The sequence below is a fragment of the Daldinia decipiens genome (assembly GCF_022478715.1).
Source record: "Daldinia decipiens strain CBS 113046 unplaced genomic scaffold F4813scaffold_19, whole genome shotgun sequence".
Lineage (NCBI taxonomy): Eukaryota > Fungi > Ascomycota > Sordariomycetes > Xylariales > Hypoxylaceae > Daldinia > Daldinia decipiens.
The window spans coordinates 277,963-299,267 of record NW_026054562.1 but is presented as its reverse complement, the minus strand read 5'-3'; the positions used below and the strand labels follow the sequence as shown (position 1 = coordinate 299,267).

The following is a 21,305-nucleotide window of genomic DNA, read 5'->3' as shown; positions in this document are numbered from 1 at the left end:
ATTTGATATTGTTAGGTTAGAACCTAGGTTGATTTCAGATTACTTCCAACTTCCAACTTCAACTTCATAACTGAAATTGTAAATGGTAAACATTGTTGACAGTACATCGTACAGTATTGTGTATGAGTACATATAGTAAGTATTATGTATGTGTTGAATGCCGAGATAAAAGTCGGACGATAACCCATTAAAGGATTTAGCTTGCTAAAGCGCATTATTGTCATTTTCTTCGAAATTAAAGTGCTAAGCCCGCAGTAAGTAAACAACTTATTCCATATCTGGCAATTACCTAGTTGATTTAAGCTTCTCGACGGCATCAGAAAACATACGCCACGGATGCCCAGGTGAGACCTTAGATTAGGTAATTTCTATGTTCCTAGGTATCTTTAAGTACCTGATGTTGTATCTGTGGCTTATAGGTAGGTACCTAGGTACAGGGCACCTGCAGTTGGAGATAGGTACCTCTTGGCACCTGTCTTGCCTGTTTGTACCCCTCATCGCGTAGAGACCGTGTAGGCCAAAAAAAAAAACGCGTGAAGTTATAAAAAAGATTTAGAAATCCGGTCCGTGCACTTTTCTCCTTTTGGCGCATTAAATGTACTTACATTAGAGTATATCATCTATGATCGACTGGGTGCATTTGGTGTAGCCTTCAATTCTGTCATAATATAGACTTTATAGTGACCTCATTTTGCATTTTTTCCTTTTACTTTTAAGGCTCATATATACCGGTAAATGGAATCTATATGCCTTCAGGCGCTCTAGGTTCAGACGCGTCGCGTCTACCGTCCAGCAGCATTCATATGCCTTCACCTAATGTCCACCTCGACTTTAGTCATGATAGTCCAGCGGATGGCTCCCCGAGCCTGAAGCGCAAAAGGGATGTCGAAGCTATGGAAGAGCTCCTACGACCTTCAATTGTGATTAAGGTAGGTCAATTCATTCGTCTGACCACTTGATACTATCTTATAATCATTGCTAACCCAATTCCAATTCCAGCCGCACCCCCCAAATATATCGATTAAACCTCGTAGCCTTCAGCCTCTAATGATTCTGCCTCGCGAACATCTTCAGCTCTCATTCCTCGATCTCTCTTCACCATATGGAAGCTTCGAATTCTCGCGATATTTCGAGTCTAAGATTAAAGTTCTAGAGCTCGAGAGTCGCATAGGATCCCGTCCTGTTGTTCTCATTGCCCGACTAGAATCCGATAAAACCCTTTACGTATTAGAACGTCAGACGGACGGGTTGTATTCTCTCTGCCAATTTGGCTCCTGGGTGGACCTTCGGGAACTTCGGCGGCTTGCTACGGTGTCGTGCACCCAACTTATCGAGAAGCGGACCAACACTTTCATGAATTCCAATACATCATACCCATTAACTACTCCCCACTTACACCACGAGACTAAGAAGAGGAGACTTGCGATAGAAGCCATACAATCTCTAGTAAAGAAACCTGCAAGATCTCGTTCTGTTTCAACAACATCCCAGCTTATTCCACCAGTACGGCCACTTACGCCCGGCCAAGACAATGACGAGTCGCAGCCTGAGATCGCCCAGATTTCTCTCGAGAGTTTATTCACCGAAAAGCCCAAATCTCAAACTCAGAGCCAGATTCCAAGGGCCCCTACAGTGGGCCAGCTGATGACGACGCCAACTGCGGAGGGTATATTCGATAATATTCGTAACCAGTATCTTGAATCTCTTTATCATTCAATGGTAGGCTCCTCGAGTATATTTCTTCTTGCTAGTTGTCTAATATTTTCTCCAGGGTTCCTTGGCATATTTTGCGAAAGGTCCTCTGTCTCGCGCACGTGCTGCTTTTCATCTAGACTGTGATTCAAATTTGGATATGAATGATCTCGTGGACTTCTTGAAAAGTCTTGTTATGACAACTACACAGATCGATAAGAAGTATCGGGAAACAATTCCGGACCTAATTTCTAAAATGAAGCCCATCTTCCAAGACTCCGATGTTGAACAAGGTAATGCAAAGACTAAGAAGCGGAAGACTAGGAAGATGAAGCTTGGCAAAAACGGCCTGTATCCGATGGAGCATGAATATATTCAAAAGTGGTGGAGTGCTCGCAAGCCTGAGTTTAAGGATGATGAAGCGATGACGACAACTGAACCGCCGGAGACTAAACTTCAAGTAGCCTGGTTGCGTTCGAGGGAGACGCAATTACAGATGATCATTATCCTCGAAATCTTAGCATTAGAACCATTAGTTCCGTCTCAGAGTAACCAGGATTCACAACTACCAGGCCTACCTCTCGAAGAGCTTCCTGCCGAAGCACCCAAGGATAACTCTACGAAGAAACGCAATCGACATAATTTACCGTCTCTCGTCGATGTTCATGCGGACCGACTATGCATTTGGCAATCTACTGCGTTGGATGGTGTTAAATTGCCAGATGACGCCCAGGCGAGCGCGCAGTTGGAGACGCAGAAGTCGTCGAGGGCTACATCAGACCCGTTGAAAGATTTCTGTGTCGATATCATCGTACCATTGTAAGAAAGCTCCCTTGATATATGAAAAATCATTAATTGCTAACATTTACCAAAAGCTTCTCTGCAAGATTACCGGAAAAGTGTGATTCGATCAACCGTAAGCTAGGTGGGCCAGTCATGATGCCGCCATCAACATCTAAGTCGAGAAACCCGGAAAACTCGGAGCCGGTTGTAAAGTCCAAGTCGAAATCTAGCTCCGCAACGAAGCGCCCAACGTCTAAATCATCTAAGACACTTGAGAGTGTTCTTTCTAAGGAGACCGAGAAACATCGTCGAAGTATGTCGCGTGGCCCAAGCGGAGTGATAGCATTGATGAGATCTGCTTCCACATCCATGTTGAAGCGAGAAGCCAGCGAGCCATTATCCATCTCAAACATTCCCAAAGCAGACTCTATTACATCTAAAGACAATACATCGCGTGCGCCTGCATTGGTGCCCATCAAACGAAGATTAGAAGGGGAGAGGGCAAAGAAGGACGCCTTGGTTAAGGCGGAATTGCACGATGCGATATCTGCCCTTAGACGTCCTAATAGGGACGTTATCGGTAAGGCCATGGCCGAAGCAGATGAGAGACGTGCTATTACTAGTCTCTCTCAACTAAAGAGTAAGTGGATGTTGATTCCGCTTTACTTTTCACTTCTGTATGATGTTAACCTGCCCATAGAATCGCGAAAGCCGACTCAACACAAACCCCCCGATGTGGTTAAGGCAACTCCTATTGGAAAACGTTTCAAGGATGTACTAGGCACGAGCGCCAGCAATCAGCCAAGTCATTCCCGAATTACGGGGCCTGCTGAACCAAGTAGTACACCTTCATCTTCCTTGATTCCTTCTTCCGCGCCAAGGAAACGCACTCACGAAGCAGCATTTGCCCTCGATAAATTCCAAACCTCTCCTCGTTCGAGAACTTCAGCAGATCAGGTTCAGGCAACCCCTGCTAGACCTTCGACCCTTAGGCAGAGCGCTCTCCTTTTCCCCGAGGTCGATGAAACAGACATTCTTGCATCATCACCCATCATGGCTCGGAAAGTGTCCATGGCGTCCTTCCGTGACAGCGGAATTGAAATGCCTAGTTCTCCGCCTGGTGCACTCGCAGAAACCCCAGTTAAGCCTCGCACTGCACCTATTCCATTAAAAGGGCTCGTAGCAGCCACACCAATTAAACGGAGGATTCTTGATAAAGATGTTGCAAATATCGCCGATACTAGGAATTCTACTACCGAGAATGTGAAAGAGCCCGAGAGGAGGGTTTCAATCTTTGAACGGTTGGGTTGGGATGATGATTTTGACGAACTTGGTTAAGGGGTTCTCGTATGTACCAGATGATTCAACGCCACTCGTTGATGGACTTGGAGGCAAGTCGGATATCAAAGCTCATGTAAGCAGTGGCATGGCTAATGACGAAAGACGAAACGATACGACGGCATTAGAGGCGTTTAGATAAAGCAGCATTTCGAAGCATTACATACTAGAAGAGAGCGCACAGAGCCAATGATATACTTAATGGAATCATAAACTGGTTTTTTACACTACTAAGTCCCTAAATCGAGGAATAATAGATAAGACATAGATATTTGCCAAGAGCAGTCTTGAGGCTCGGAACGATAATAGAATATAAAAACCGGAAGCCTCGGAAGTAGTTTTTTGAGTCTTGTCCCGGATAGGGCCAATACTGAACGCGACGCCTCCTTAAGCAAGTCAAAGGAGCATTTTAGCTTAATCTAAGTTACATCCATAGTTTCCGATCGATACGATTTTTAGGACTTGGAAGAACTAAGTCTAGGACTATCTTGTAGTACTTCTCAATTTGAAAAGCCCAAGTACGAGGACGTCGGAGGCTCTGAAGATGGATTTCACAGTAAGGCTACGAGATCGACAATTGTTATTGGACTATAACCCTATCACAATTCAGGCTATTAACGTCGCCGCGTACCACGGTTTAATAATAATCTAAGCATTGCGATTTGAGCAAAGTAAAAAAACAACCACACCGATTTATAGAGATATAACATATTTAGCTCCGAACGCCTTACCATCGAGCCTTGCCGTCAAAGCATGAGGGGTACCTAGTATCCGATGTATTATAATAACACCGCGCTTCTCGATAGATTTACCTGCCGACGTTCAAGCTGTGTAAATATCTAGGTAATATAAGATGAAGTACAGTCATCTCTGAAGACCTCCCACGTGGTTGATCGCGAAGATCTGTATGGCTCCCTAAGGTTGGACGATCCAGACTATGCGATGTAAGCACTGACTACTGCAGTGCAGGCCGATCTGTCTAATGGGCTGGGTTCAACCCAAAGGATCGTTCCGCCCTACGTGCTCTCAGCCTACGGCTCCCCGTTGTTGATGTGCCTGCATGCAGTCGCTCTAAAATAGTATATCTATATGCATATGCTGCTATGTGTTTCACATGTACGAACTCGACGCTTAGATGATTCGCAACTTACTCAAGTAGGTGTATCATCGCTGTAGCTCCACGCGTTTACGTCAAGGCAAGGTAAAGCGATGATGTCATTATGTATGGACGGGTTGGTGGCTGTTTGGCAAACGGCTCGGCTTCCTGTAAGGTACTCGCTTCGCTATAAAATAATGACAACGTTGTTCTATCTATGCATAACTATACAACAAATGTTGGTTTACATCTATTTTCACTATTCAATGCATACCTATATTCTCAATTAATTCACTTATACGTTCGGTGCTGGAATACCGTGAAGAGTTCAAGTAGAGGTATGCTTATGAAGGCAATGTCTGAGGATAAGAATAGTATCGAATTAGTCGAGAGTTATATCATAGAGTAGCACAATGCTGACTCCTCTTGGCGGCTGCCAAGCTTGCCTTTATTAGATATCATATGCGTAGACATATCCCACGTGCGAATAGATGGTTAGGAAATGCGCCTCAAGTCTTATATGCAGCCAAATCCTTCAGGTCGTGGTGCAGCACTACAGCACCTTACGAATGCCCTAGGTGGCTCTTCTATTTGTCTAACCTACATAATTGTCTCTACATTTTTGTTTTATATGTAAGGCTATCCGTAGTCCAGGTACTTGTCTGTTAGGATTTGTAGTCATGCCCGTATATTACCCATCACAAAACATCCAGGTCCGACACTTTCTTGAATTAAGTATGGATATAACTACGGCGAGTCTCTAAGCTTAGAGCTACTTATCTTTAACCCATTGAGTATACGCACAACTCGCCCGAACGAAAAGGAACTACATAAGATATCTATGCTGCAATGGGATTTGAAATCACCAAAGATTCTCACCAAACAGCTGCTTTTATCGTGTGCCTCATTACAGCACCGACCTGCATCGTAGCTACTGCGCTCCGCTTTATAGCCACAAGGCGAAATAGACGTAGAATTGGATGGGAAGACTGGTTTGCTCTACTAGCTCTGATATTTTTCTTAATATATGTTGCCTTGCTACTTTATAGTGAGTTGCCGTATACAATGCTATCTATCCATGATAGTAGACTACTTCTAACGTTCATCATTCTTCTCAGTTCTCGTTACCCTCAACGGAAGAAACCCCTACAAACCCGGAGCTATATCCAAGGAACAATTCTACAACATAGAAGTTGTAAGTTTACCCATGTCCTTTCTCTTGGTGGTATTTCAGGAGGGGAGCTTGATCAACCAAATTTTAACTAATTAACTCTGGGCCATCTCAGACGATATACGTATTAGCTGCTCAATTCTGCCTCCAACAGCTATTCGCCAAGTTCAGCCTCTTATTCCTGTACTATCGCTTCTTCTCTCGTCGGCGTTCATTTGCCGTCTGTGTCTGGATCGTCGGTACTATTCAATTGCTCTGGTCCGTCGCAACGTACCTAGTCCACTATTTTACGTGCATACCCCCGAAGAAATCGTGGACGCCGACGGCCCCAGGCCACTGCATTAATAACCCGGCGTTTCTCGCTAGCGGGGAGAGCATCAACTCGTTACTTGACTTTGCTCTGGTCGGCCTGGCTATTTGGATGGTTCAAGCTTTACATATGAAGCCTGTGGTCAAGATACAACTGTGCTTCTTGTTCGCGTTAGGGGGGCTGTGAGTACCTAGACCCTAACCCCCTTGGACTTTGCTATTGTTTGCTAACTGCTAGTGTTTGCTAACATACCTATAGAGCATGAGTCTTCGGCTTCGTCAAAATTGCTCAGGCTTTCGGCAACAGCTGTAAGTACCTATCCGAGGATAGGTATGGACCAGCATATAATTGAGTCTATCGCTAATATACTCTTCCACAGATGTGAACAACGTCCTTGACGCAATCTGGGCAACCATTCAGCAAGCGTGTGGTGTCATCTGCTGTTGCGCACCTATGTGTAGATCCCTTCTTCCTAGATTTAGTCTATACGAAAGATTGAGGATACTCAGTACCCGAGTGTTCAGCACTAGGACCGAAGATCATCAGCGACCTAGTCAGACGTCGAACCCGAACGAACCCCCAGAAAAGGGGGCCGGTGAAAATTGGCGCCCTACAGAAAGCTGGATCCGACTTGCGAGTAACGGTCAACCAAGCACTCGCGAACTCGCCGTGATGGACATGCCGCACGAACCTCCGCCTACGTATATCTCGCACGTCTAAATATATGTTTTCTGCCGTTTACCTATGTCTGGTTTCCGTGGGATGAATCTGCTCTAACTCCTGACTCAAGTACCTCAACGTCTTAGAGTACTCTAAAACTAGTCTCCTTGGATATTTGCCTATATAGGTATTTTACTGTGCATTTATAAGTTAACACCTGACAAGGAAGGCTAGATAGGGAAATTTGATGAACCATATCAACGGTGTCTCTACAAAATAGGATTTTACGAGGATTAAAACTAGGTGGACATTGTTATTAGAAACGCTCGATAGTGCAAAGGCTGCATCTCGAGCCAAGGCTCTCGTTCGTCTGATGTGCTCATTTATTTGTATCGTGGGGATGCTAATCAGTCCCGACCTAGCACAAGAAAGTTCGGATTCGTAATTGTCAGCTCTACATAAATGTATTATGATATTAAGTACAATTATGAAGATGTAACTATGCAGGTTAGGTAGGTACCTGTCATATAAGTGGCGATCATATCAAATATCTATATATAAATCAATAGTAAAGCTTATTTATGATCTCTTCCGAGTTGATAAAAGCGCATCTCTCCTTTAGCTTCTGTGCGGCTATTTCGGGTCTAGAGCCAGGACCGTCAGTGGCCGAGAAACCCTCGCTTGGCCCTCCCGCAACGAATACCGAGAACGTCCCATCGGCATTGCTTTGGCTACCTACAGGAAAAGAGGGCGTGAATCCTTGGAACGTGTCGTGGCCCTCAAGACCTGGCACTCCGCGGCTCGTGAATGTCGACCATGATCGCGAGCCACGACTCACAAGGCTATAGTCTTCGGGGGTGGGATTGAACGGGTAGTTGGAGACGTTGTAGTGTGATATGTTCCCGAAAATGTATGCAAACTCAGCTGTGTGGATGGGGCCCAACCCCGACACACCATCTGTGTATTCTAAGATGGGATCTAGGATCGTCTGGTTCCAGTCGTACAGATAGACGCTATTCCCCTTGGCCGCGAGCGCGGCTCCATAGTATACCGGCTCGCATACCATTAGGATATCCCGGAAGATGCGTGCTGTGCGGTAGAATTCACTTGACAGGTTAGCTGTCGGGTTGGCGGCGAATTCAGAAGATGGGTATAATGAAAGTAGCTTGTCAATATTGGCGTCGCTCACGGAAGAGATGTATGTCTGGATAAAACTGCGAGTGTCCTGTGGGGTAGAGATACTGGTGTCCGTAAATAGGGTTAGGTCGTCCTCACACCAACCCATCATAACCGTTACGTTGGCGAATCTCCCTTCAGCTATAAGTTGGGACGGTGGAGCGGGAAGAAAATCGCCATCGACGACTGGCAACCAGGTGTCGCCGATATTGTGGGCGATGTCGGATTGGTGCGTCGCCGCTGATGCATTCAAGAGAGTATCCATGTCTAGATCCCGTAAACACGCCACCGTCTCTGGCGAGTGCAGGGCACTCGTGTTGCAGCTAACATAATCCACGACGAGCTGTAAGGCGTCGATAGTGAAATTTGCTGTGATGCCTGGCTCTAGGGCTTGGCTTTCGCATATTCCCTGCTGGAACGGAGCTGGCTTGCTTCCGCCATAAGCCATAATCTGCATGCCAACAGCGAGGCCTGGATTATCTGATTAGAAAGGGGGCAGATAGTAAACTCGAGGGCGACCTACCTCCAGATGATTGCCCGTGGATGGTGATCTTCTCAGGATCACCGCCGAAGTGCTCGATGTTGTCGCGAACCCACTCAATAGCGAGCCGCTGGTCTCTCAACCCGGCGTTCTCGGAACCCTCGACTTCAAGAGCATTGGATTGTGCGAATCCAAAGACTGGACATGGGTACGTTAATATTGGTTATGCCTCACCCAGTAAACGAGGGGCGCGTGTTACTCACACCCGAGACGATAGTTCATCGCTACGTGAATGATGGGAAGTCCGTTTGCGACAGACTCAAGGATCATGCCATCAGGCGCAGTAGTAATCTCTCGGTTCTGACCCGTCCAAAAGCCGCCACCATAAATCCAGACTAGAACCGGAAGCCGGTCCCTGGCGCGCAGGCACTTAGGTCTGATCACATTTAAGTTTAGACAGTCTTCCGATATCTCTGTCGTGTTAGTCAATCCCAGCGGGAGGAAGTCATTTCCTAGTGGCTGGGGACACGCGGGGCCATAAGATACGGCGTTGATTATGCTACCCGACTCTGGCACGAAGGCTCGCGGGGGCTTGAATCGATTCGGGCCGCTTGTGTCTTGTCCGTACGGGATGTTCAGGAACGCCTCGACACCATTGCGATTGAACCCTCGATACGTAACATTATTCTTGGTGTCGACAACTTGCGGATTGCCCGCGGCTATAACAGTGTCACGGCCTAGCAGCAGCAATGCGCCGAAAAAGGAAAAAGGTCGCATGATTCCTCCGCTGGTTACTTCTGGGTACCTAATGTATAGGTAACTGCGAGGTTGTTTTCTGGAAGCACGGAAAAAATGGCTTTTTTAATCATATTCATTGTTTACTTACGATACCGGTAAGCCACCACCCAAGATAAGAAGGAGGCTAAACGACACGACGAGCCGCAATTCGATGATATTGCATGCTGTCGTCAGCACTATACCTTATGTAGGACATCGTGGCTTTCTTCCCTTACCAACGCGATGATATTGTAATCCGTAGACATTCGCCAATTACATTGTAGCATACGGAATAAGAAATGCAGACCGGGGGTTTAGGTAATATGCGATTATTCCTTTACGTGATATAGCATCGAAATGAGAGAAAGACATCTAAATTATGTCATGTTTTTTAATACAATACATATTCGTCATAATGATCTGCTGAGGATTACATAACTTAATTTATTAGGCAATATTTCATAGGTACATAGTACCTATGTATGTCGCATCCCTCCATCTTAATCTTTTTTAGTTAACTACCTACCTATTCAAATTTCAGGCTTGAACTACGAGAGGATCCGGCACCATCATTGGATATTTCTCGTCCATGTTCTTAGATCCGTGATGCCATTTGAATGGTCTCGTGTCTCGGCGAGGTCTTAATTCACGTGCCCCAGCTCGCATCGCGGTAAGGGTCTACATAGGTTGACTTGAGATAAAGCCGACCAATGGCTTCATTTCATCAGACGCGGGAAGAAGGAGATATAAAACACCGATGAGACCGTGGGGCTTGTCGATGAGTTCTTCAAGCTCGAAAGGACCTGCCGACCAGGACTTCGCCAGGATGATCCAGGATCAGGAAGGTTGTGAAAGCCGAGACTTACATAGTAGATGTCGTTACATGGGGGATGGGCTGCACAAGCCAATCCACCACAGCACGTTGCTTTATTCTCGTCTCTGATTGGCTCCCCATTAACTTCAACCAATGTCAGAGCTCTAATTGATCGCGTGCCTCAAGTCGACACCTTTCAATGCTTCGACGACCTTGATGAAACTTTTCGCCATGTCCAACATACATCAAGACTCTGGTCCCTCCTCAAGTTGCCTTTTCATGATCGGAAGCAGGTCCTCAACACCGTCTTCAATATTCTCTCCTTTAACTTATTGCCATGGTTTTATGAGCAACGGAGGCTTTCTCCTTACCGCGGCAAACATCCCTTGTTACCTTACGCCTACGTGACGGCCCAGCCTAGTCATCACCTGCGGCAACACCCAACTTTCGAATTTGAAACCGGGTATTTGACCGAGCCAGAAACTGAACTGCATATCTATTCTGCTTCGGCTAGTTGGCTTTCGAACGTTGCGTCCAACATAACATCGTATCAATCCGCCTTGTCGTGTGACCATCTGGAGAAGTGATTCATTAGGCTCTCATTCAAAATGACGCGCTTAAAGATGCCACCAACACCGGCGTCCTCCACCGAAATCAAGGGCAAGGACCATTCACATCAGCTCTCCACTTTGCAGATGTCTTTTGAGCTACCTCCATCGGCCATAGGGCCAAATGCGAAGTCCCAGCAGCCCAACTCCGGAGCTAAGACGTCACCTATATCACCATCTACTAATACGACCTACCCGGTCCAACCAAGCGAGACGGTCAAGTCGAGAAGACGCTCGTCTGCCGCGCAAAAGGAGACATTTGCTTTGCCTCCCCCGCCGACGAGATCCCGCAGGATTATTCAGATGAAGCCCCGTCCCCAGGAAGAACCAGTTGAGCAGACTTCCCCAGACAAAGCAGCACCTGCCACTGGCGGCAAGAGTACCGCCGGTGCCGGGTCTAAGAAGAAGCAGCCGTCAGCAACTAGCGCTGCGGGGAGGAAGATCGCTAGGAAAACAGCCCATAGTTTGATTGAACGCCGTCGAAGATCTAAGATGAATGAAGAGTTCGCGGTGCTTAAGGGGTTGATACCTGCTTGCACCGGCGAGATGCACAAGCTGGCCATCCTTCAGGTACATCCGTTAAAAAATATTACCTAAATTGTAACAATATCCCGTACTAATCTTTGCTCTTGCAGGCCTCTATCGAATATGTGCGATACCTCGAAGATTGTGTTACTAAGCTGAAGGAGCAACGCCATGATCAATCGGCCACACCAGCCCCATCCCAGTTTAGGCTGACTCCGTCAAATGACATTGATGCGTATGATATGGATGAGGATGAAGATGACGAAGAAGGTCAAGAAGACGTTGAAATGACGGGTTCGGAAGCGCCGTCACCTATTTATGCGCAGACTCCCGCTCGCTCTAATCAATCGTCTATATCGCCGGCGTTAGTAGCACAAGACACGCAAGGTAGACATCACTCCTACTCGTCTATCTCCACTGAGTATCGCCATTACAGTTATAGTGGGCCGTCTAACAATACCTCTCCGGCCTTTGGTCATCAGGGGTATCCACAACATGCGCGGACTGCATCTACGTCACATTCGACCCTCACTAGTCCGGCTCTAAGACCCCAGCAGGAGATTGATCAGGAAGCCTCTGCGGCACTTCTGATGCTTAATGTGGATCGTAGGGGGATGGCTAGCAGTGGTCCGGGACGAGGTATGAGCGTCAAGGATCTGCTCAGCTCATAAGGCATATTGGTTGTGGTTTAGTGTAACTGTATATTATACTTTCACAGTCTACTCTAGTGTGCGAGTTTAAGTCCGGTGAGTGTAGGTTTGGTTTTGATCGGCTGGGTTGGCGCGGCTGTCTGTGTTTGCATTTGCATCGGCGGAAACCGGGGGCATATGTTCACGTCGGGTGTTGGGGTTACGGCATAGATACCAAGAATCGCAAAAGGTATACCGTGCCAAGGTCGTTATGTTGATAAATTAGGTTGTTATGTTCTACGGTAGTATGCTAAGGAAACATGTATACCCTGCAAGGCATAAGTGAAGGTAATATATAAGTATATTGTTAAACAGGATGAGGGCAGAATATATAATGCCTGTTATACATATTGAGCAAGCTTTTAAGCTCGGGCTTATTCACGAGGTTGCCGGTCAACTACTATGGAAAATGATGTTATCATAAAAGTAGAGCAAGAGCTTCGAATGTATTTATATATTTGAGAAACATTACTGTATTATGACTACCTACTTAGGTATCTAGGCTGACATTTGAACTAGTAAGTACCTAACCTATGTGTGTATTATCCCGCCATGTAGAAATATACTATAACATTCTCAAGTCCTATAGGCTAGGTACATAGTGATGTGAAATGTATCGTGTTCTCTGTTGGAAGCCCCTTTCCAGGTGTTCATCAAAGTACCTACCTACCTACCCAGCTGGAATGACCTTATTTGTATCTTCTTCCCCGTCTCCTCAGCCAGTTGCCTCCAGTGAATGTAGTATCCCAGATTTGACAAGAAGTTCCAGCTGCCTGGTGGACCGGTACCTAGGTAGATAGTTACCTAGCAACGAAGTCGAACTTATAACTACCAATACCGCACCTTCCTTCCATCTCTTATCAGCCGCCGCCTAGGTTCAACATGGTCGTGGCCTAGCGGTTGTTGAGGTAGAGCCAGAGATAATCCCTCGAGGGGTTTTTCGTAAGGGCTTTGGGTTCGAGCCCCTGGCAGGGCGGCAGGCAGACCAACTGTTCGGGTCAAATGCCGTGGCTTGGATTTGGGGTCCTAGCTTTTTTTTTTTGTTGGCTTTGTGGTTTTCTTTTTCTTTTTGTGCATTTAACAACAAATCGGGAGGAGTGTTAGATGATACATAATCGCTCTAGACTTTTACTTCTTCTCGCGTTTGTTTAAGCTTATATAACTCGTAAATTTCATCTTGGTGGATACTTAGCAATTGCCGATAGTCAGTAGTTACCTACCCCTTTTTGAAAGGGGCAAGTAAAAAGATTTCGACCCCGGGTTATAAATCCTCGTCAGTTAGTCCTTGTCAGGAGCCCAAGCTGTCAGAAAGCTATAGGATCGGAATGAATTCCAGCGAGAGGAGGCCTATTATCTATCATACCCAAGACACGTATGATTGTCATGCTAGACATGTTGCCCCTTACCGAAAATATTAACAATTTAATATAGTCGTAATATTGGGTGACGTTGATCATAGTCAATGGGCATTTTAGCGGAACCGCTCGTTTTAGAAACTACTAGGAGTTTATTCATTGAAATAAATACTCTTGTCACAGCCCGGGTCTTACAGTGCGGAAGTAACAATATACTATAAGCACTCATAAAACATATCAAGTAGAGATTACGGCTATAAGGATGACCATTCTCATTCTATAGATAGGTAAGATATGTTCTCTAAATTCTTAATGTATATGGTAGACCTCTTGATGCATTTTAGTACCGGTATATTTTTGGACACTGTTTATTATGATTCGTGGGTCTGGTCTTGGTGTTCTAAACGTAGAGACTTGTCACCAATGACAACAATAACTTTCTCCAATACTAAGGCCAAACCACCCCGCGAGATAAAAGTAGTTTCGGAAGTTAGGTCAACGAGTTGAATGTTGTTTTCATAAGCTAGGGTTACATGAAGTTGCCTACCAAATAGAGTCTAGCCGGACCTATTATTAAAGAAGGCTTGGTATGCTCAAAGTCAAGACCCCTGAAATTGGAGATGACAATGAGTCTTGGAAGAATGCATCTTCGAAGGAAAATGTTCCGAGGCAGAGAAATAGAGTACGGAATTAGGGACGGAGCTACACTAAAAGCTCTATCCGTCTGGCTGCTCGTGCGATGTACTGCAGGTGATATATGAGAGCGGTTTGGTCCGATATTCGGCTGCTGTACGAGTCGGAAGACTGTTCGGGGAAGACCGGCGGGCTTTATTTTTAGGATAATTAATTCGGACGGCGACAGCGGGGTATCGAAAACCGGACGTACGCCCCGGCGCACCATTTCTCTACGAGTCGATTAAGGGGTCGGCAAGTTAAACCCGGCAGTTATCTTAGCACAGCTATATCTTGGAGAAATCATATGCCTACTGCAGGGATACTGTCTTTTAGTGCGGCATACCAAGCCGCCGTGGCTTCTTCGTGGGCTAGGGGTCTAATGACGTTATGAAAAAAGGCTTTGTGTATCAATATGTAATGCGAACGTCCGCGTTTCTAGACTCCGGTAGATCGTTGCCACTGCTTTTCTAGTGAAGTGACACGATGTATAGTCAGATCTAGGCTACACTACAGTTGTAGCCGTCTCCGATCAGATGCTACGTTACGATCCGAGGCTTTGGAACTATTTGTAGGTGATAAAAGCCCGTCAAGTGTATTTTGGGACCGATTTACCTGCATTAAGAGTATGCGGTACGACTTAATATTTCCTTTTCTTTATCTATGAGCTATAGTCGATATCGCGACTTGTGCTACGGAGATAGATTAGCATAACTCGTTATCAGTGATTGTAATAGTTATAATGACTATATTTGAATTTTATGCTACTTCGTACGGAGTAGTTACTTAGTTGCTATGTGAGACAAGATTTCAAGTTGGGATCTACATTATGCTGATTCCGTTTCCCGACAGCTCAACATTATAGCCATGTCTTACAGATTGTTCAACGGATGGCAAAAAGCAATTGCGAAAACCTATTAATCCCGCAATGTAAGATTCGTGATCGTCCCTTGCCTAGACCTGTCACTAGAAGATATATCGGGACTGTGTTAGACAGAAAGTGAACGATGTCACGTTTAATATTATTTGGATATACCTATCAACGCGTGAGGGTGGGTGGTATTTCTTACCGGCGGGGAGTATATCGGGTAACCTGAGTGGTCGGGTCGGGTCCGAGTGTTACCTCGAGATATCTGACGGTTAAGTTGTTGTTGTTGCTGCTGTTGTTGTTGTTGTTGCATACGAAAGATTCCTAGCAGGCGGGAATCGGTATTGTAAAGTTGACCGAATCGGGACCTAATGTGTGAGAAATGCCAAGAATAAGATATTGAATAGGGCTGGGACTTTATGCATCTGGAACCAGTTCTCTACACGAGATTTAGCGAAATATATTACGAATGCGTTTAATACCCTATCTATTATACTTAGGTAGACCATGACCTATCAATAAACTGCCCGGGTATTATTAACGGACCACTGCATGCATCTTAGTTGAGAGAATTCGACTTTTACGACTCGTGTTTCTTGCAGTTCTTTTCTTTCATTCTCGTCGCCTCGTTTGTAGCTTAGTCATCATCCAAATCTGCTCCCGAGTAATCCCTGGAGAACCCCTGAATAGTTCCTGAAGTCTTTTAGAGCCTCTTCCACCAATTCCCACGGCTCGCGCTTACGTTCATTCGCGCCACTGCTGCGCTTAAGGCAAGACCATGCTATAGACTTCTAAGCGCTAAATTGTTATTGGGTTGAATGATATAGAGTTATTTATTAGCTCGAGCCAAGTAATGCCGCCGGCTACGATTAGGTACTAGCAGTAATCGGCATAGGGACATATGCAACTAAAACCACGTGTGCAAATGGACTTCATTTCTTACAATACTTGATTTTTGATTTGTGACAGTCTGATGTCGATGAATCGACCGTTCTGTGGATCATAATGGGGTCTTCTGCGTGTAAATGTGTTATAGTGTGTTATACATATGTACGCGGGATTTTTCATCCATGGTTATTATACCTAAGGATATGATCAAGGATATGATCAGGGGTAGGCGACTCCGCAGATGACGGTTTTTGCTCATTTCAATGTTCTTTTTCAGCCTCCTACTATGTGCTGCAGCCCCAACACACCCCCAAACCCCCGACTTTATGCGCTATGACGTATGTTCTGCGCTCAAGTCTCGTGCTACACTACGCCGCAATGGCCTTATTGGGTTTAGTTTAGGTAGAAATGCGGCAGAAACGCAAAAGATGCAGAAAATGTAATATTTCCCAATGCGCTTACTACATAGTACTTACAAAAGGGTCTGGATTATTCTGTCGAACTCGACATACCTACATAGAAATGAGTTAATGTGGGCTGTCCGAATGTTTCCGGCGTGATGCGGAGGAACCCCAAAGTCTTTACATGCACTCCGCTAACAAAGGAGCTGCGAGTTTGTGGAGAGATCTTGGGGTGTTGGAACGGAGAGAATTAAGCGGGTATCATTTTCGGCAAACTGGAACAACTTTCTCTTTTAGTAAGTTTAGAATAACGGTGTCTTATGACATAGATCTCGGCGCTACGAGGCGCATTCGTATGGGGCAAACCTTAATCTGTTATGCTTATTGGCTAAGGGACGACTGTGGCAACAACGCCGCTACATACATAATAAAGCCGTTAATGGCCATGATTAAATGCGGCAGGGTCGAGTCACCTGATTCCGCACGTTCGGGCTTTTACCTTTTACATACATAGGTATTGTACACTACCTAGGTACATTAGGTACCTGTAAGGAATTTTTGCGCGGGATGACGCCAAAGTCTAATCCCTGTCTCTCCAGACTCCCCCAGCACCCAGCTACTACCCCCAGCTGCTACCCCCACAGCCGGTACGCGAACCTTGTTTAATTGGACAATTCAACTTTACAGTCACATATTCAGACAGTGTACAAAAACTTGATCAAGCACAAGATCATGTATGGTAGTAAAACCCCTGCTGGATCATCCATTGCCGGCCGGGCATACCTATCACATACACTACATATCATCATGTCACTCGAAACTGTACAGGTCACCCATGTGGCTTGGCCAAATACGGAATACAATACTAACCTAGGTTAGACATACATGTATGTACTTCGCGGTACTTTGTATTAGTCCATGGTGCATTGTTGTATATAAAAGACCATCTGCCCACTCGTACTTCGTTGTTCTACTTTCCGCTTTGACACGTCTAACTACCAACCTATTTCTCAAATCTCTCCTCGTCTGTCTCCAGAGTCCGAATTAAGGAGCAGACATAACTCTGTAGTTGATCATAACAAGATGGCAGTATCACGAATAAAAGAGCCCTACTTTGGGCTGAAGGGCAAATGGCTGACCTTCTGGATCACTGTAAGCTGACAACCCCCTCTATTTCCGAATAGATGATATGGAGCTGACAATCGTAGCTCGCTTGCGCTACAGACATGACCCTTTTTGGGTATGATCAAGGTGTTTTCAGTAAGTGACCATCGTATGAATGTTACATAGCATGTCGGTATTAAGGCACTGCCTTTAGGTGGTGTTGTTATTTCGAAAGACTATCTAGACGTCCACAACCTACATGGCCCGGAGAATACAAGCATTCTATCAATCATCACCTCGATTTATACTATCGGCTGCTTCCTGGGTGCTATCACCGCATTTTACATCGGAGAGTCGATAGGCCGAAAGAAAACTGTGCTTGTCGGTACTGCAATCATGAGTGTCGGCGCTGTTCTCCAAACGAGCTCTTTCAGCGTCCCGCACATGATAGTAGGTCGTATCGTTACGGGGTATGCACTACTGGGACTTTATGCAAATCAACCATTAAACTGACCTATGGAATAGCATCGGCAACGGAATCAATACAGCTACTGCTCCCGTTTGGCAAACAGAGACCTCCAAGGTGGACAACAGAGGGATGCTTGTCATGCTCGAGATGGGCTTGAACATCTTTGGTTTTTCCTTGAGTAATTGGATCAACTATGGAATGTCATTCGTTGGAGGTTCCGTCGGATGGCGGTTCCCCCTGTCTCTCCAGCTCGTTTTCTGCATCGTTCTCTTCTCTACTATCCCATGGCTACCAGAGTCGCCCAGGTGAGTGTTTTGTCCACACTAAAGCTGTTTGATACGTGCGATTTACTGACTCCGGCTATAGATGGCTGTTTGCACATGGTCAGGAGGATGAAGCGGTTAAGATCTTGGCGGATTTGGCAGACAAACCGATTAATGATCCCTATATCGTCGCCGAGCGCGAAGAAATCGTCTTCAGTATCGAATATGAGCGCCAAAATGCGATCAACTGGGGTGATCTTCTCCGAGGTCGTACCAAGTCTGGAACTAAAACAGTTCGACGACTGATCCTTGGCTCTGGTACTCAAGCTATGCAACAATTTGGTGGCATTAATGGTACGTACAAGAACGCATCTTATCCTCAATCCGTAGCCTATTCTATACAAATGCTAACTATGAGGCAGTGAGTAACCTAACTCGACTTTCAACGTCAATTCTCTGGGCACCAGCATAAAATTACGAAAGAATGCACACTTTATACCCCTTAGACCAATTGTTTTTATAAGAGAGCTTTAGGATGCTAACCTAAACTAGATCATGTCCTACTACCTTCCTACCGTGTTGATCGAGTCCGTCAAGCTAGACGAGAGCATGGCCCGTCTTATTGCTGCTTGTGCATCAGTCGCCTACCTCTTCGCGTCTTTAATAGCTGCGCCCCTTGTGGAAAGGGTTGGCCGCCGCATCATGATGATGGTTTCCACTGCAATCCAACTAGTCTGCTTCTTGCTTGTCACCGTCCTCCTCCACTTTGCTGAGAAGCCCGGCTACCTTCATCAGATTGAAGTATCTAAGGCTTCTGTCGTATGGTTCTTCATCTACTACATGGGTTTTGGTTTAGGAATGTTGGGTATCCCGTGGCTGTACCCCACCGAAATCAACTCGTAAGTTCAATACTCTATCTCGGAAGCAACAATAGCTTGTGGGATCCTTAAAATTTAGGGGCAATTACTGACTGGTTATAGTCTTCCTATGCGAACAAAAGGAGCTGCTGTTGCTACCATGACGAACTGGATTACAAACTTCATCGTCGTTGAAGTGACACCCATCGGTATCCAAAAGCTAGGCTGGAAGTTCTATATCATCTGGACAGTGACAAACGCGCTATTCTTGCCCATCATATGGCTCTTCTACCCCGAGACGGCCAACCGTACTTTAGAGGATCTAGATGCTTACTACCGCGACAACCCACCCCTAGTCCTTCACAAGGACCGCGACTCTACCTCCGTCCGCCGACCCGAGAGGTTCGCCGAGGCACAAGGCCGGGATATCGAAGAAGCTACGAAGCACCTGGAGAGACACACCTCTGTTGTCCACGACGAAGGGGGTTTGAGCAGTTAAGCTACCCGTTTATCTTACGCACCCTTGGTCGCGGGGTATCATTTAACGCACGAAGTTTTTCACGAGGTATATTGACGGGTCTTGTTCGTATGGGGTTCACTATGCAACGGTGTTTTACGAGTTTATAGCGGGTATACCATAGGGATACATGCGCATGTCTTGGGTTTCTGGGCTAGACTTGATACCATTTCTGACTATAGCAATTGCCTATGGAGTTTATGAAATAAACGATATGTTCATTATTTTGCTGTGTTAGTGTCGAGGAGGAATTTCTAGCGATTGTATTATGATGATGAAATCGTTATTGCTCGAAGGGTGCGAAAGTGACCATGACATGGAGTCCGGGATTATCCACCCCGACAATCTACCCTTCACTGCCGCAGCATTGGCTCTTTTTGTCAGAATTCGTTGAAGTATATATTGTTTCTGGATTACTTTTGACCCAGACTGGCGGTACTTTCCGCTAATAAGAGACTCGTTTTCCAGGCCAAGATTTACTAACGCTTGCCTCCAGAGAGATGGCGTTTCCGGTAGTTCAGAGACAAGAGAAGACATGGTGGACTTAATAGAGTATATTTGATATAAATGATTACTGAAGTTTTAAGCACGTTACCTCTCACGATATTTTGATCTTTAAAAAGATAGCATGTCCTCAGGTGCGAAGGAGACACAGGTAAATATTTTACTTATATTGATAAATCAAAGCTACGAGAAGATTTAACTACGTAAATTATATGTACATTGATAACATACCGTGTCTTCCTCGACCTTTACATGCGGGTTAACCTCACCTTTCAAAAAGTATTGGCTCATCCTCGTGATGCATTAAAAGATATCTAACCTACCTAACCTGGGTAAGTAATATAATAGTGAAAAGTGGAAACCAGCCCCAGGACCCAAATTATCAAAGTCGACACAATTACGACATACCGCTACTCGCCAAACCATAATCTTCCACTACACACACCATGGAGCCAAAGCACGTCCTTGAAACCTTGAATTTCATTAAGGAAGCCTTCGAATTGACCTACAAAAGCCGGGACTATTATGAATGTAAATCAGAACTTATCGAAGTCAGTGACCTTGACTTCAACAGCGGTGAGCCCGGTGACGGCGAGCAGTTTATCCGTCCCTTTTCTTATAGCCGAATGCATCAATTCCTAGAAGAGATTCGACCTTGGGATAACCCCGATGGATGCCCGTCGATATTACCTATAGATACCGCGGTAGACGACGCCGCCCAGGCCAGAGACCGACCTATGGAACGTATTTCGGGCTTATTTATCTTTTAGCAAAGATGATCAGATGCCGGGCATTATTGAAGGAACGAAATGGAAATTGTTGATGTGAGATTGCACGTTCAAAGCACCCTTTCTCATCTAATCTTACAACAGTCCCGAAGAATCGCACCTCCTGTTCCGATTGTCTCATCACACTCCCTGGAATGTCGAAAACTTTATCGACCAATGTGACTATGAAAAGCCACACATGGGCTGCTACCTGGCAAATAATTTACCTTTGAAGGAAATTGTCCCTTCCATCAGCGAAACACAGACAATTTTATGGGTGACGGGCAGCCGATTTATGGATGAGGGATACCAGAATCACAAGGTAGTCCCCGTCACTTTTCTTTCCGGTAGCGGGAGTAGTGTTCGCGTTGTTGGCGGATATATCGACAGAAAAAAGCTCTACATACGATTGACACCTATTGTTGACTTTGTAGAGGGTGAGAAGAAGAAGTGGAATGAGTTCGTTCAATATCTGTGTTGGATCGTGGGGGATCCTATTGGCAATACTACCTGAATGCCG

General features: G+C 45.6%; 6 protein-coding genes across 6 annotated transcripts; 5 read left to right on the top strand and 1 right to left on the bottom strand.

Moving 5' to 3' along the window:
* The first annotated feature begins 590 nt into the window (after positions 1 to 590).
* Positions 591 to 4,116, top strand: F4813DRAFT_361522 (DNA replication regulator SLD3-domain-containing protein). The gene is made up of 5 exons (XM_049243532.1): positions 591 to 929; positions 1,000 to 1,719; positions 1,772 to 2,511; positions 2,568 to 3,115; positions 3,176 to 4,116. The coding sequence occupies exons 1-5, from the start codon at positions 747 to 749 to the stop codon at positions 3,811 to 3,813; spliced, it is 2,829 nt and encodes a 942-aa protein (XP_049099044.1). The 5' UTR covers positions 591 to 746; the 3' UTR covers positions 3,814 to 4,116.
* Positions 4,117 to 5,758: 1,642 nt separating this feature from the next.
* F4813DRAFT_396621 (uncharacterized protein) lies at positions 5,759 to 7,185 on the top strand (the record flags this gene model as incomplete). Its single annotated transcript, XM_049247846.1, has 6 exons — positions 5,759 to 5,957; positions 6,028 to 6,104; positions 6,196 to 6,504; positions 6,566 to 6,572; positions 6,657 to 6,698; positions 6,770 to 7,185. The coding sequence occupies 6 exons, from the start codon at positions 5,759 to 5,761 to the stop codon at positions 7,108 to 7,110; spliced, it is 975 nt and encodes a 324-aa protein (XP_049099043.1). The 3' UTR covers positions 7,111 to 7,185.
* A 222-nt stretch (positions 7,186 to 7,407) lies between these two features.
* Positions 7,408 to 9,835, bottom strand: F4813DRAFT_361519 (alpha/beta-hydrolase). Its single transcript, XM_049243531.1, has 3 exons — positions 8,971 to 9,835; positions 8,750 to 8,905; positions 7,408 to 8,697 (listed from the first exon to the last, which is right to left on the bottom strand). Exons 1-3 carry the CDS (start codon positions 9,482 to 9,484, stop codon positions 7,613 to 7,615), a joined length of 1,755 nt encoding a protein of 584 aa, XP_049099042.1. The 5' UTR covers positions 9,485 to 9,835; the 3' UTR covers positions 7,408 to 7,612.
* Positions 9,836 to 10,906: 1,071 nt separating this feature from the next.
* F4813DRAFT_390049 (uncharacterized protein) lies at positions 10,907 to 12,102 on the top strand (the record flags this gene model as incomplete). Its single annotated transcript, XM_049246949.1, has 2 exons — positions 10,907 to 11,476; positions 11,542 to 12,102. The coding sequence occupies 2 exons, from the start codon at positions 10,907 to 10,909 to the stop codon at positions 12,100 to 12,102; spliced, it is 1,131 nt and encodes a 376-aa protein (XP_049099041.1).
* A 4,795-nt stretch (positions 12,103 to 16,897) lies between these two features.
* On the top strand, positions 16,898 to 20,116 carry F4813DRAFT_361513 (putative MFS sugar transporter). The gene is made up of 7 exons (XM_049243530.1): positions 16,898 to 17,456; positions 17,513 to 17,564; positions 17,623 to 17,878; positions 17,934 to 18,182; positions 18,244 to 18,493; positions 18,693 to 19,039; positions 19,121 to 20,116. Exons 1-7 carry the CDS (start codon positions 17,388 to 17,390, stop codon positions 19,494 to 19,496), a joined length of 1,599 nt encoding a protein of 532 aa, XP_049099040.1. The 5' UTR covers positions 16,898 to 17,387; the 3' UTR covers positions 19,497 to 20,116.
* A 20-nt stretch (positions 20,117 to 20,136) lies between these two features.
* Positions 20,137 to 21,299, top strand: F4813DRAFT_396618 (uncharacterized protein; the record flags this gene model as incomplete). The annotated part of the gene is made up of 3 exons (XM_049247845.1): positions 20,137 to 20,762; positions 20,794 to 20,842; positions 20,891 to 21,299. Exons 1-3 carry the CDS (start codon positions 20,465 to 20,467, stop codon positions 21,297 to 21,299), a joined length of 756 nt encoding a protein of 251 aa, XP_049099039.1. The 5' UTR covers positions 20,137 to 20,464.
* Between the last annotated feature and the right edge of the window lie 6 nt (positions 21,300 to 21,305).

Excerpts from the sequence above, each read along its gene's own strand:
- F4813DRAFT_361513 (XM_049243530.1), top strand. The coding sequence starts at position 17,388 with ATGGCAGTATCACGAATAAAAGAGCCCTACTTTGGGCTGAAGGGCAAA. Across the intron at positions 17,565-17,622 it reads GTATGATCAAGGTGTTTTCA|GTGGTGTTGTTATTTCGAAA; the intron begins GTAAGTGACCAT and ends CACTGCCTTTAG. Across the intron at positions 17,879-17,933 it reads GTAGGTCGTATCGTTACGGG|CATCGGCAACGGAATCAATA; the intron begins GTATGCACTACT and ends CCTATGGAATAG.
- F4813DRAFT_361522 (XM_049243532.1), top strand. The coding sequence starts at position 747 with ATGCCTTCAGGCGCTCTAGGTTCAGACGCGTCGCGTCTACCGTCCAGC. Across the intron at positions 2,512-2,567 it reads GTCGATATCATCGTACCATT|CTTCTCTGCAAGATTACCGG; the intron begins GTAAGAAAGCTC and ends ATTTACCAAAAG. Across the intron at positions 3,116-3,175 it reads TAGTCTCTCTCAACTAAAGA|AATCGCGAAAGCCGACTCAA; the intron begins GTAAGTGGATGT and ends ACCTGCCCATAG.
- F4813DRAFT_361519 (XM_049243531.1), bottom strand. The coding sequence starts at position 9,484 with ATGCGACCTTTTTCCTTTTTCGGCGCATTGCTGCTGCTAGGCCGTGAC. Across the intron at positions 8,906-8,970 it reads GATGAACTATCGTCTCGGGT|TCTTTGGATTCGCACAATCC; the intron begins GTGAGTAACACG and ends ACCCATGTCCAG. Across the intron at positions 8,698-8,749 it reads CCACGGGCAATCATCTGGAG|GCCTCGCTGTTGGCATGCAG; the intron begins GTAGGTCGCCCT and ends CAGATAATCCAG.